Source organism: Dryobates pubescens, chromosome 9 (genome assembly GCF_014839835.1).
Source record: "Dryobates pubescens isolate bDryPub1 chromosome 9, bDryPub1.pri, whole genome shotgun sequence".
Classification (NCBI taxonomy): domain Eukaryota; kingdom Metazoa; phylum Chordata; class Aves; order Piciformes; family Picidae; genus Dryobates; species Dryobates pubescens.
The window spans coordinates 9,466,720-9,481,759 of NC_071620.1; the positions used below are offsets into that span (position 1 = coordinate 9,466,720).

At 42.5% G+C, this 15,040-nt stretch overlaps 1 protein-coding gene across 3 annotated transcripts; it reads right to left on the reverse strand.

Annotated features, from left to right (window-relative positions):
- Positions 1-410: 410 nt before the first annotated feature.
- Positions 411-10,418, reverse strand: MSANTD3 (Myb/SANT DNA binding domain containing 3). 3 transcript variants are annotated; one of them, XM_054164314.1, is made up of 4 exons: positions 9,859-10,418; positions 9,481-9,653; positions 4,102-4,548; positions 411-2,256 (listed from the first exon to the last, which is right to left on the reverse strand). In XM_054164314.1, the coding sequence occupies exons 3-4, from the start codon at positions 4,514-4,516 to the stop codon at positions 1,847-1,849; spliced, it is 825 nt and encodes a 274-aa protein (XP_054020289.1). In that variant the 5' UTR covers positions 4,517-4,548; positions 9,481-9,653; positions 9,859-10,418; the 3' UTR covers positions 411-1,846. The 3 variants fall into 3 exon arrangements, with proteins under 3 accessions (XP_054020289.1, XP_054020291.1, XP_054020290.1); XM_054164316.1 differs by lacking the exon at positions 9,859-10,418 and having other exon boundaries at positions 4,102-4,150; positions 4,244-4,548; positions 9,481-9,840; XM_054164315.1 differs by lacking the exon at positions 9,481-9,653.
- Between the last annotated feature and the right edge of the window lie 4,622 nt (positions 10,419-15,040).

The window sequence follows — 15,040 nt, forward strand, 5'->3', positions numbered from 1 at the left end:
ACTGAATTTGCTGTCAAAATTAACTGTCTTCAGATTTCATACATGGCCTATTTTTTGGATCTTGCAGCAGCTCTGTAAATTTTTTTTTTCCTACCATAAGAAATAAATTGTAATAAATCACTCCCATTGCACTTGCTAGTGTTAGCACGTTGAAAGGAGCAACACACGCACCACAGCGGGAGCCGCGGTGAGCTCTGTGGTTGATAATGGCAGTACTTGCCAAGATGAATCACTAGCAGCAAAAGCAGCTCAAGAGACAGAAACACACCCAAAAAAATAAAGAGGAAAACAAAAGGAAAACAAAAGGGAAAAAAAAAAAAAAAAGGAAGAAACTCACTCCCCATGAAAAAAACCATCCAGGAAAGAGATTTAACTGATAATGCACATTTTGTCACATACTCTAGTGTGAATATGTTGCTCATTGTATGGACTTGTCCTCACAAAGCATGACCTGAAAATACTTTATTGAATAACTGTATACTCATTTTTTTTTTCAATGAAAATTCATGGGTTTGTTAATTTTTCTCACTGCTTCCAACAACAGTTGTACATCTTCCCACAAAACAGCTTTTCACATAGCCGAAATTCTCATGAATCTTTGCAGAGTTCTGTATTTCATGTTTTCTTAACCCTTGCACTAAGCAATTGATTGGGGAAACATTATCATTATTTGTGCTTTCCTAACATCTACTGTTCTGGACTCCCAAACTCTGTGGGGACCTTCATATAAATGCTTTCATACAAATCATGTCAATCACCCCTCACTGACAGCAAAGGCAAGAAACACATCACCGTAACACAGGACAGAACTAAAAAAACAATGCTCCAAGACAGGAACAATTCCCTGGAACTGCTTCCCACCCTATGTGAAGGAAAAGAGAGCAAGTCTTGATCTTTTCTTCTAGCTAGGGAAACGTTGAAATGCACAAGCTAGCTGCTACATCATCAAGTATTGCATAAGGAAAAGGAAGGAGAATTTGTCAGAGGACTGGCTGGCTCACTATATTGTAAGAGCTTTGTGAATTATTAAAAAGCTCTTCCCCTCATAATGACTCCAGGTGAGCAGCACATGGCACTGGCAGCAGCAGGTGACCCTCTCATTTTGGTATTGTGCTTAAATAAAAGATGGGCCTGGACACAATGGCTTTAGAGGAAGAAGTCACCTTCTTTCCACCTTCTTAAGGGTCAAGGCTCAAACAACTGAAGGGCCAGTCCATAACCACTCTCTCAGTCAGCCAGCCACCTGGAAAATATCACTGTTCTTCAGGAGCAAAGGGCCCAGGTACTACAGTGGTCCTTTTGCTACTTCCTTCATTTTCACACTGTCTATGAAGAACTAGTTATGAACTGTATTAACTAGAGGCAAGGGTTTTTTCCTAAGCCCCAGTATAACAATCCAACCAATACCTGTCAACCTGCTTTTGTCTCAGTAACAGAGAGTGACTCCAACCCTTGCCTTCATTTGGGAAATAGCAATAAAAAGAGATAGAAATCAAAATAAACACTGTAAACTGATGTTTAAAGCTAATTTCTTAAGAACACCCAATGTAAAAATACCTGGAATACCTTAAATTTCAAAAGGATGTTAGGGTATCCTGAGAGGGGAAGATATGTTCACATTTTAGAACCCTGTACATGTTTGAGAGCTAAATCAGAAGTACATACAAATAGCATTTCCCCCTGGGTGTACTCTACCACTGTTTCCCTATACATTAAAAATCAAGGTGTGTTCACTATCAGCCAGGCACCTATACTGGCACTGTACATTCACATTAAAACACCCTCTTTCCAGTGCATGTTACTCATAAATGTGCTCACTCAGACTGACTCTCTGCCTTTTTATGTTCTAAGGGGAATTAGGAAAGGGTCTGTTAAAGGATGATACAGGCCATTCTTTCGTGATGGTCTGCAGTTTTCTCTCCCAATACATTTTCTTTTTATTTAGCACTTCCATTTTTATCCTGTGTTCTTCTTCAGCCATCTCACACTCTCTTTCTATTTGCTGTATTTTTGCCACATGAACTTCATTCATTTGGATTAATTGCAGTTGCAAAATTGACATTTGCTGATGATGTTCCTCCTCATGCATCTTTTTCAGAGCACTTTCCTGAGATGCTTTACTCCTGTAGTTCTTATCCGCTGCTATTCTCACATCGGAACATGAAGGCTCAGGTTGGGATGTTCCTTCACATACTGGGAAATGTACCAGCTCTTTCTCTTCATCACAAAGTTCTCTATTTGAGACAACAAATGGCTCTGCAAAACAAGAGGAAAAAGTATTACAGTATTCTCTTCTTTCTCCCTCAAGTAACATGAATTTGTGATAATATAGTTACTGATGCACGCATGTAAACGTGTGATTCTGCACCATACATAATACAGCTCTGTTACAGGATACTAAGGTCTTGCACTGAACCTCTGTGGGCACTTGATAGACCTCCATGGCTATAATAGGAGCTCAGAATACTACAGCAAACACAGACATTTAGAAGTGGGTATCTAAGTTGAGGTGACCGAGTCTGGAGCTGAACCTTAATGCAGCTGCTTAAGACTTGCAATATTTTTTTGAAAGATGTGTTAAGTGAAGAGCTGCATCAACATGAATACCAAGAAACTGAGAGCATACTTGGATGATTACTTATTTCTTCCTTATTGCTACTGCACTTGTTGTAAACATAGTGGTGTATATTTTCATGGAAAAATGGCAGTATTCTAACTTTGAGAAGGTTCTATCAATTCTTCTGAAATAAGAGAAACTAGTTATGGAATGAAAGTTACCACTGCACATAAGGGTCTCAAAATACATCCCTTCACAAATCATGATGACTACTTATGGTAAATACAATTATGAAAGAGACATTGCAATAATGTTATCCAACAATGTAGTCACTGTTGTCTTTTGAGCTTGGACAGTCCTCTATGTGTGAACCTGACACAACAGTTTGCAAGAAATCACTGAGGCCACTCCCTCTTCTGCTTTTGGATTATTTCTTCTGTGCAGGCTTCCCAAAGAAAGAAGAATGTAGTTGATGAACATTTTCAGAAGGCCTCTTGCCAGGACTGCAGTGTGAAATAAAACTCTATGCACTCTTTTTAGTCCTCGAAAACAAAGGAGGAAACACCTACAGGGAACTCTTGTAGCAGACAACTGTGCATCAATTTGCTGCTAGTGGATTTTCTTTTTTTTTTTAAATGATCAGACAAGATTTTCCCAGAAAAATGATACTTTACAAAGGATCAAAATGTCATTGGGACTGTTCTCTGGAAAGCCAGCATGATAGCAGCTGTGATACTTGCCACAAAGTAGCAGGTATGTCAAAAACCAATGGGAAAAAAGATTTAAAAATGAGTAAACCCCCTATTGAACTCCTGGGGGTCTAGGGAAATACAGGGTCTTGTAATATCTTGTGACTGTTTTAGGCTGTGCCTTTAAGAGAGGGACAGGTGCTGGAACACTCTGGCTGAATGTTTTGGTATAATAATGAAAACAAGGACAAGTCTAACCAAATTTCATTGGTAAGATTGGTAGAATGCAACTTTGAATTTTTAGCTTCAGTTCAGTTTGAATCTCAGTCAGTTCAGTCTGTTTCAGTCTCTCTGAGCAACAGCTGTTTTCTGTCCATGCTGTCAGGTGCTGACCTTCAACTAATTCTTGCATACTCTTTGAGCAAACAGAATTTCCTCCTCAATAATTACCTTTTCTCTCTCTAACCCTTTTTGAGAAAAAAAAGGGAGGTAGGGGGAGAAGGGGGGTATGGTTAGGGGGACCCTCCTGGATGGAGGAGGAAAAGTTTTTTTTTCTGTGTTCTTTGCTGTGTGTATTTCTGTATATATTGTAAATACTGTATATTGTGTATATGTTCACTGCATCTCATCCTGCTTGTAAATATAGCTTATTCATTTCTGCTTCTCCGACTGAGTTAGCTGTGGTTTCTTTGTGTGTGGGGGAAGAACTGAACTTTCTCTCACCACCACATATCTTAGCTCTGAAATTACTTTACAGTCACAGCTAAGTGGAGAGATTTAGACTGCTGAAAGAGAATCACTGGCAAAATCACATACAAAACAGTACTACTTGCATCGTTACAGTAACAGTTATACCTTGACTAGAAGCATCAGGCTGATATTCAGAATCTTCTTCTGGTGGGCTCTGCAAAAAGTACATTTGCTCAGGCATTATGCTGGCAATCTTCTCTTTCCCTATGATGTGAGTATTTATAAGTGGACTAATACTTCTTTTTACCTTCTCCCGCCTCTCATGTGCCATTATCTTTTTTGTCCGTGCCTTGATATTTTCCCAGCATTTCTTTAACTGTTTGAAGTCTCTCAGTGACACGCTGGGCTGTGAATTATACTCATGAGCTAGAGCTTGCCAGGTACGTTGTTTCAGAGCGATAGTTCTTGCGTCGCTTTTTTTACACTCCAGCACGTATTTGTATTTTTCAACTAAGGCAAGCAGCACACTCTTCTCCACTTCTGAGAAGTATTTAGCAGGCTTTATTATTTCGTTTTGCATTTTCTATGGATTCTCCAAGAAGCCCCAAATTCCTGTGAAAACAATATTGAAAGTGGGAAAAAACAAACAACAAAACACAAACGAATTAGAACTGGTTTACAGGGTAAGGAAAATGTGTTTCAGCAAATCACTCCTAAGCATAGCTTCTGATCCTAACACAGTTTTCTAGAATAATTTGTCACTAGTTCTAGGGTACATAATAAAATATTTAGGTAAGATATAGTGTAATTACATGCCATTTTCTATTGCCACTTTAGTGGCTACATAGTTACAGAAATATACCACAATGAGAAGCTTCTTGTCTTTGTTACAATCTTCCTTGAAACAAAATAATCCATATTCAATGTTGGCAGTGACTTGTTTTTAATACCTTGTTTTCCGCTTCACGACACTCTTTTACACATGGAGAGCTTTCAAAACACTGAACTGTGGAACAAGAGCTGAAATCCAACCCTTGATAGCAGCAGGTTTGGGTTTCTTTTGGTACACGGAAGACCTCCTTCTGCCCTTGCTGACTATGTATAACTAATTTCTCCCCCCCTCTCCAGAGCATTTGGAAGACATACAAGAAATGTCAGTAAGAAGTTCTATCTATTTCTCCCTGTGTTCAACCCTCCTTGACAGACATCCAGTAGGCAGTAGAATCCTGACCAGCACTACAACACTGAGAAGAGGTAAAAGTTGCAAGATGATGAATTAGTTACGAAAACTAACTGAAAGTACAGGTCCTTTGCCCTTTACTGCTGACTGCGGGTGTGCACTCTGCCTTACACTTGCACCGCTGGTCACTCTCAGAAGCAAGGGACCAGGCTGAAGAGTTTAGCCTCACTCAGTAAGGTCACTGCACCGTACTTACAGCATATTAACAACTGCCTCTCTTCTCAAGACTAGGGCTTAAGTAAGGAAAGGAGAAGGGTAGCTGATAAAAGGAATTCTTAGCCATTAAAAAAAAATTAGTAAACTAGTGATCTTAAAATTATTAACAGATGACTCGGCTTCAAAATGTATTTTTTGTTTTTCCACACTACTTTCCCTAGTTCTTCTCATGACACTGTGTAGCCCAAATTACTTTTAAATTTTGGGCAGAAACTTCTGGATAATTAAGTAGAAAAGGGGGGAGCAATGTTGTCTTAGCTCATATTTCTTCTAGTTTTATTCACAAAACTCAGAGATGAAACCTATGTAATAATTGGTTCATATTCCTAACAGTCTAGGGCTCTCCCCACATGAACTTACTAGTTTTTGCCCATTGTTTCCACTACTTCCCTCGTAACATTACTTGAAGATGCAATAGATATCACTATCAAATTTCTTCTTTTCAGTATTTTTTTCCTTAACTCAACTGTACTAGACTTTTCTTCCTTAAAATTCCTTTCCCCCAAGTGTCTTAATAGTTACAATTATTCTTACCTCTTTCAGAGAGGGATGCTACTTATATTTATAAAGAAAGTTAACAGACAAGCTAGTATCAGAAAGAGAAACCAACTCTGACAGAAGAATGGGAGCATTCTTAAATAACTCATAAAATGTGGCAAACGCCAGCAAAAATAGAGAGTAGTCAAAGAACAGAGGAGACAGCAGAACAAATCCTAGAATAGCAAAACTGGGACAAAGCACACAGAAAGAAGTAGTAGTCTGAGGTTACTTAATGTATGTTGTCAATAGCAGTTGGTTAGTTGTATCCCTACTGAAAAAAACAACACATTCAGTGTGTACTTTCTGTCACTGCTCAACTGGGTAATCACTGGGCAAGTATTGACTGGACAGCTGGCACGTAAGTGGTTCCTGGCTAGTTCTCGGGTCTTTTACCGAGTGCTGGTGTTACGAGGATGCAGGAGTGCTGGACTTTTTGTAACAGATAGGATTCAGGAGACAAAGGGAAAGATGCATAGGAAACCAATTCTGCTGCTCACAGAACAGCTCATTTATTTTGCAAAATAGAAACAGGTGGAAGAAGAGAGAGAGATGGGTGGCTGAGCATAAGGAATAGTTCCCTTACCCAGCATTTTCTCCATCACACTGTATCAAGTTATTTATTACTCCCTGGGAAAACTTAGTCACCCCATGTGTTGGTGACAGGAATTCTTAAAACACCTATAATCCCACAGAACAAACTAAGTGAATGTACACAAACCTGAAAGTATCACATGCCAATCATTATAATGGCTAGATATAACAGAAGAGAACATCTGCTTCAGAAGTTGCTTAAATGAAAAACTAAATTAATAAAAAGAAAAAAGGCAAAAGGTTAATAAATGGACAAAGAAGAGACACTAAAAACTGGCAGCTTTGGTATATGAAACAACTCTCAAAACATGTAAAATAAAGTGACCTATAAGGGAACAGGTTCTATCCACCAATCAGTTTCACTTTCCATACTTATCGAACCACGCCAAACCATCCAGCTGCTTTGGGCAGCTGCTGAAATGAAATTCTTGGGACTAAGTATTGATGCTTCAATCTGTCTTTGCCTCCATTTCACTGAGGAGAGGACGAAAAGCAGTCGCACCAGCAAGTCATAAGGTCCAATAGCTTATGCCCCTGAAAAAAATGGATGAGACTCTTGTATGATGAGAAATGTCTGATTCTGCTTTTCATCGATGCATGTAAATCTTATTTGTAGCTTTGAAAAGGTGTGGGAATCTCAGATGACATGTTTGTCTGGAAAAAAACCCCTTTAATTAGACAAACAATGGATTTTTAAGAATTTTGGAGACTAAGTTAAAAAAGTTAAACAACAATACTGGGACTTTTAGATTCCAAGCTCTAAATACTTAGCTACACAGACTGGCTGCGATCAACTGATACCAGCAAATATTTAAATTGCTTCCCAAGATGACTTCATGTATTTTAATAACCTGTGTATTAGGAAAAAAGCTCATCTTTTTATGGATGGGGCCATAGCAAACCCTTAAGTATCACTTTCACACCACACCATTGTTTATTACTATTATTTTTACTGTGGTAGCATCTGAGGTCCCCAGTCCTAAGCTCAAATATTGTACATTTAAGAAGGGAAATGCAGGTCCTTCTCTGAGAAGAATATAAAGTATTAGTCTTCCCTTCCCCCATATACATTCCTAATTATTTTTCCCAACATACACACTGCACTTTCGTCCTTTCTATGAAAAAGCCAGGATTATGATCTAGGATGCATAAAAGTACTCAAAAACTGGTGAAAGCAGTTTAATACACTTATTAAACACAGAAGAAAAGAGGTCCTGGGGATTCTTTTCCAACTTTTATTTGCTTAACCTCCTTGCTTCAATGTATTAATATATAGAATATTTATATATTCTGTTCAATTAGAAGAACAGAAAACACTCTGAGATGTCAGAGAACTTAGAATCCTAAGAAGTTTCATCAAAACACCATTCCCCTCTCTTTTTCAACTTCTGGCAGCCCACTGGCTCCTCTGTGTAATATGAGAAAGGGCTCTGAAAAAGCCCAAACAATTTCCATTTCAAGGCTAAAAGATTGTTCCAGGACATACACCCAAGATATAATTCAGCCTGCAGGAATCAATGCTGAAATGGAAGCATTTTTCTATGTATTGCTCTTACAATAAACAGGATTGATTTGGGGATGTGTAGGCACATGAAGACAGTTGCACAGAAAATTCTAAGAAACAAAGAACAGAAAGCTTCTCCCACTCTTACAGGTGCCCAGGCTCTAAGACATGTGCAGTAAGGAAGTGATCTATCTTAAATATCTTCTCCTGACATAGCTCAATTCACTGCTTGCCTTAAAACAAATAATTGTACAAATCACTTGTGCTCTCACACAAACTGTTACTGCTTTACAATAACAACTCATTTTTTACACTGAAATGTTGTGTGGCATTCTTCTTTTAAAGACTGTAAGACATGAATATCTTGGGGAAAAACTATACAAGTGAAGCAGTGCACATATGTTCATAAATATGTATATATGTATTATTTTGCGTGCACACATCGAAACATACATTCAAACTCCAACCAGGTGCAAAGGAATCCATTAAAAATAATCACTTTGGGTTGGCATGTGTGATCATTTTCAGTCCCCTGAATATTTTTCTTCAGACACAAGAAAGTGCAAAGAGAAAGTTATGGTGGAAGGCTTAACCCCAATATTAAGGTTACACTAACCAAACCCAAGGAAAAACAGTTTACTAGCAAACTGGTCACTTATGGTGTGAAAATGGAATTAATTTACCAATGCCAACAGGATTATTACCAGAAACAGTTAAGGACTGGGAAAAAAAAGAATATTTATTTATCCAACTTGAACTGCAGATGAAGCTTTAAGCACAGTCAGTAATTAACAGCATTGAAAATCAATAACACTGTCCTTTTCAGCCAGTGTTTGAGGGTGAAAGAAAGGCATGGAAATGCAATGACCCAGACTAGTCACAACAACAGGTTTGTATTTCATTTGAATGACAGAACCAGCGATAAACAGTGTCCTTGTTCCTCAAATGTTAGGTTTTCCTCACAGAGCCTCCATCCGTGGTCTAGGCCTGACCCTGTCTACCTTGAGACTTGAAATCACTAGGTAATTAGGTGACTATTACAAATATGTACAAGATCTACATGAAAATTGTGTTACACTTAATCAGATTTTAAAAAATACTCTTTGGGTACACCTTTGCCCCCTCCCCTGGTTGAATACAAATTAATAGTTATGGATCATCTGGCAAATTAACAAAATAATATGCTAGTGAAAATTCACAGTACTTTGCCTAAATTTCTCCTGGTAAATGTTATGTATGTAGTATATACACATTTGCATACGCGTATTTTTAAAGAAGAAATATAATATTACGTGTGACATATACACGCAGATAAATATATTGTAAGCGGGTCATCCCGCTACGTATGGAGGACATCCAAACCAGTTTGTGCAAAGAAAGGTAATGGACGCAGGTTGTTATTTCGAATGATTGTCTGATATTAATCAAAAATAGGCATAAACAGGAATCCTACCAGACTCTCCTGCACCCGAACTTCTCAAACATTAACTCGAGCTTGTTTTTATTTCCTCGCTAGCTCCTCTTCTGCTTGAACGAGAAAGGAGAGCAGGTCCCGGCTCGACAAAGAAGACCGCTCCACCCAGGGCGGGCATGCAGGCTGCGGCTGAGGCGCGGATTCAGGGACATCTGCCGCGGCAGAGGAACGGCAAACGGTCACGCTGTCACCCAGCGCCCGCGGGGACCGCACTCTGCGGTGTCGGCAGGCACAACCCCACCCTGCAGCCCCCCGGTTTCTCCCTTCTCGTAACAAAGCGCCGTCGGAAGCTGCCAGCGGCTCCCCTCCCCTCTCCTGCTCCCCCCCGCGCTGGGCAGCCGGGCCTGCCTCCCTCACCTCCTCGCCGGCAGGTCGCCGCCACTCCTTCAGCTTCCCGCAAAGCCCGCGCTGGATTTCCGCCTCTCCAGAGTACAGGCGGCGCGGTACCAGCTTCTCCCACGGGAGGGCCAGCTGGCGGGGCCCGGCACGTTGCGGGGTAGAACCGTTCCGGTGGACCCTGAGCCTTCAGGTCGCTGCGCGGAGGTAAGTGTGTTCTGGGGAGCGACGTGCAAATACCCGCCGGCCGCCAGGAAGAGCGCAGGCAGCCCCGTCGGCACCCGGCACCGGCCTGCGGGCGGAGCTCCGGAGCTGCACGTCACCGGCACGGCGCCCCGCTTCTCATTCCCGCGTCCCCGGTAGGGAGCGGGGCGCAGATCTCCGTTCCCGGCCGCCGGTCCCCGTGCGGCTGCAGTACACGCCAGCTCGGGCTTTACCTCCGACAGTGCCTGGCGGCGCCACGCGCCTGGGCGCTAGCGCCCCCAGCGGTGGCTGGGGCAGGCGGGCAGGGGTTGCCGTGCCGAGGTTGCCGCGTCGGTCCCCCGCCGCACCCCGTCTCCTCCCACCGGCGCGGAGCTCTGGCTTCTGGCTACTCTACCGTCTCCACTCTACCGGCCGAGTTCCCCGCAACCCTTCCGCGCTTAGCGTGACGTAGTTCCTGCCCGCCCGGTGCGCCCCGGGCCCTGCCGCCGGCGGCATCTGGTAGTGTAACGGCGGCCGCGCGCGAGCGGCGGGCGGGGGGGCGTGTGCTGTATGACCCTCAGTCCCCTCCCCTCCGCGGTGGCCTGAGGGGCGGCGGGGAGGCAAGAGCCGCGGCTGTTGGGAGGAGCTTATGTGGCAGCTGAGGGTGCCGGTGGCCGCTGGGTTCCAGCGCCCTCGGCTCCTCCGGGTGTTGCCCGCTCCTGGGCCGGGGTAATTCGGGTGCAGCGGCGGCTGGGAGGTTTCTCCGTGCCCTGGGAGCAGGTGTCTGTCCGCTCGCCGGCGAACTGGAAGCGTTGGCAAGTCCATCCTCCCGCGGCGCACTGGATCAGCTCCGCGGGGACCCGGTGCCCGTCTCCCCTTCTCGGTGCCTCTGTTTGCGCGGGGTTTGCTGCTTCGGCCCCCTCCTCACCACTGCGGTCCGGGCGGGTGCGCATTTTCTTTCTCAAGACCTCACCGTGTTCTTGTTGCGGAGGCGTAATGTGGGCTCTGCTCGGCGGGCTGTGACTGCTGCCTGTCATCTGCCCCAGCCCATGGGGCTTCAGTCCCAGGGGAAAAAAGGGAGAAGCTTGAAATAGTTGGTTACTTTTGTGTCGGGGTATGCGTAATCCTCTGATGGCTTTGTGCTAACTGAGGAAAGCTCTTGGAGAAGAATTGTTTGGGTGATTATAGTGTGGGGGTTTTTCTTTTTTCCTTTTTTTCCCCATGCTGTGGTTTTGCTCTTAGTTGTATGATCATTTGCCTGGAGGTTTAAAGGTCAAATGTGACTAAAGTTTATACACAAATTAAAATCGGAATCTACATGATGCTTAAGTAGGTGGAATGAGAACATAAATGATTTTGTGAATATAAAACAATAGCTTGCAATCTTTTTTTGCGGTTTTTGTAGCATTTCCTTATCACCTAAAGATCAAATATGGACCCTGAAGCTAAGGAAAAGAAGCAAGTAAACCCTTTCTACTGCAATGTGAGTATTCCTTACACAAAATTGTAACTAATACACAATAATTGTGGTAGAAAAAAGTTGGACTAAAGCAAGCATGACTTCTTTTTCTTTCTCTTGAGCACTGGAGCTGAACTTACTTGACCGTCATGCTCTGTGTGTGGAATCAACTTATTAAAATGAATAAATATGTTTCTAAACAAAGAGAGTCTTTAAAAGTGGAAAATGAAACTGCAGCTCGTGTTCAGGAATTAAGAAAACCCCACCACCAAAAACCAAAAACCCAACCAACCTGAAAAAACCACAAACCAACAACCCCAAACAACACAATTTAGTCAGTTTATTGCTGTTGATTTAAGCATCTTGGGTCTTTTAGAGGAGAAAATACTGGGACTGCTTTTGTTCATTCACATGAATTTTAATCCAGTGAGCTTCTGTTCTGAACTGTCCCATGCATAAACTGGCTGTAACTGGAAGTGACTGGAAAACTTCATGTGCATGTCAGTAAGCCAGGCCCCAAAGTGGTCAGCGGTTAGTTTGGGTGTAGCACTGAGGAGAACTGGCTCCTCTTAGATGTGCTGGCTTCTTACAATTGTGCCATGCCTCTGTTTCAGACTTGTTATATTGTGTGGGGAAGATCTTGGATCTGTCTTACCAACACGAAAATAGACTCTCTTCTGGAGACATCTAAAATGTGATGTAATGATTCACATGATTGTGATAATGGAGCCCTCAATACAGGAAGGACATGGACCTGATGGAATGGGTCCAGAGGAAGGCCATGAAAATGATCAGGCGGTTGGAGCACCTCTGCTATGAAGACAGGCTGAGAGAGCTGGCATCATTCAGCCTGAAATAGAGGAGGCTCTGGGGAGACCTAATAGGGGCCTTCCAGTACCTGAAGGGGACCTACAAGGGTGGAAAGGGACAGTTTACAAAGGCCTATAGTGATAGGATGAGGGACAGTGGCTTCAAACTAGAGAAGAGTAGGTGTAGTTTGCATGTTAGGAACAAATTCTTTACCATGAGGGTAGTAGAACATTGGAACAGGTTGCCTGGGAAGGTGGTTGGGGCCCTGTCCCTGGAGATATTCAAAGTGAGGCTTGACAGGGCTCTGAGCAACCTGATCTAGTTGAGGATGCCCCTGCTTACTGCAGAGGGGGTTGGACTAGGTGACCTTTGAAGGTCCTTTCCAACTCTGACCATTCTATGATTCCTTTTCATTATGCTGTGTTGGGGGGGGATGTCATGGTTTGGGGCCTCATGAGGAAAAGTTACAAAGGCTGCTTTAGTTTGTCTTTTGAAGAATAGTACTTTTGTAGAACTTACCCCTACTGTCATTTCAAGAGCAGATTTGGTTTTTTCTGTTGGTTTGTGTGCAGGGCTAGAAATACTTAAATTTTTAACCTTGATTTGCAAAATCTTGTGTGCTTCTGCATTAAACTTGGAGACTCGCTTCCTTGGATTCAGATGAGCAGAGTCCAACAGCATGGATTTAATGCATCTGAGTGCCAAGTTCCACACTTCGGCCACAACAACCCTATGCAGAGCTACAGGCTTGTGACAGAGTGGCTGGAGAGTGACCAGGCAGAAAGGGACCTGGGAGTACTGATTGACAGCTGGCTGAACATGAGCCAGCAGTGTGCCCAGGTGGCCAAGAAGGGCAATGGCATCCTGGCCTGTATCAGGACAGTGTGGCCAGCAGGTGTAAGGAAGTCATTCTCCCCCTGTACTCAGCACTGGTTAGGCCACACCTTGAGTCCTGTGTCCAGTTCTGGGACATCTTTTAAGAAAGATGTTGAGATGCTTGAATGTGTCCAGAGAAGGGCAACAAAGCTGCTGAGGGGTTTGGAGCACAAGCCCTAGCAGGAGCAGCTAAGGAAGCTGGGGTTGTTTAGCCTGGAGAAGAGGAGGCTCAGGGGAGACTTTATTGCTGTCTACAACTACCTGAAAGGAGGTTGTAGCCAGGGAGGGTTGGTCTTTTCTCCCAGGCAACCAGTCCCACACAAGACAGTCTCAAGCTGTGCAGGGGGAAGTTTAGGCTCCAGGTGAGGAGAATGTTCTTCACAGAAAGATTGATTTGCCATTGGAATGTGCTGCCCAGGGTGGTGGTGGAGTCACCATCCCTTGAAGCGTTTAAAAAAAGATTGGATGAGACATTTAGTGATTAGATGGTGTTGGGTGATAGGTTGGACTTGATGATCTTGAAGGTCTTTTCCAACCTGGTTAATTCTGTGATTCTGTCAGATAGATGCCCTGAAATGTTTATATGTGAATCAGCAGACAGTTTTTGGTGATGTGTGTGTGTTTGTTTTTTTCTTTAAAAGGATTGGTTGGCCACTAAATAACTTGAGCTCTAGTGACCAGAATATGATCTGTGTTACTAGAGTCTTTGTAGGTTTATCTTCATAACAGTTTCTTTATTTACCTTCTACTCTTCTGATCTTTTCCTTAAACTCATTTCAGAAGGCTGAGAGTAATGCATCTGCTGTTAAGCAACATCTAATTTGCAGGAATGAGCTGGCAGCCTCATCACTTGTCAACACAATATAGTTTGTAAATTAAATACTCCAAGACTTTTCATTAAAATTGTCTCTCTAATCAGAGCTTGTGTGACAGTAGTATAGGTTGAAGCCTTCTGACTCAAACCTTCTATTTAGGCTTTATTTGCTGGTTTAGTAAGAGATTATTTGCAGCAGGAGTGTAGCAGGCTAAGAGATGACAAAATTCAAGTTTCCCCTTAGCTGGTGTTACTTCAGGCACCACTAGGGATGGATTGGTTGATTGTTCTCCATGTAGTAAAATGCTGAGTTTTCTGAAATGCTTTCTGAATTTCTGAAATCCCATTCTTACAGTGAGTGCATTAAGCCCCTATTCAATAAATGTTAATTTGCTTCTGTGGCATGCTTGGCATTCCACTCCCAACTACACAGCATGTCTTCTCATAGAGATGTCTTGTTTGTCTTGAGGTTCCTCAATAGCAGATAATATTATGTGGTCATCTCTGTCTTACTTTTAAGTCTACACCCAAGCTGTATCATATGCCCTATGTGGATAGAAAAAGATGTTTGGCTGGGCAGGGGATAACTGCAGACCTTTTGAAGATGACAGCAATGTTATAGCCAGAGTCAATTGCTCTGTCAGGCAGCATGTGGCCTGACAGTTTATGTACCTCAGGTTCAGTGGATTTAAGTAGAGTTGTGATATAATGGACTGTATTAGCCTTGAAATTTATGAAAGGAAGCTTTGTTTGTTACAGAATAAGATATTTGCACTCTAGTGAATCAATGTGCCTTTGCCCTTGCTGCAGGTTGTCTTCTATGTAAACTAAATTGCAACCATAATTAATTCCAATTTAAGCCACTGTTTAATAATTTGATTTTGTAATGTGTGTTTGACCCCATGTTGTGTACTAACCATTGGCTTGGATTACTTTTCCTGTCTGCTTAGTTGAGTTGCCTGATATTAAATAACTTCATGATAGTTTGGTGTAAATGTTTTTTGTCCATTTTTGTGCCCCCCAAAAAGTCTCATAGCACATTTAAAGCTAAACATAGCTTA

Coding starts and splice junctions, on each gene's coding strand:
- MSANTD3 (XM_054164315.1), bottom strand. CDS start 4,516: ATGCAAAACGAAATAATAAAGCCTGCTAAATACTTCTCAGAAGTGGAG. Junction 2,257..4,101: donor GCCTGATGCTTCTAGTCAAG/GTATAACTGTTA, acceptor CTTGTTTTGCAG/AGCCATTTGTTGTCTCAAAT.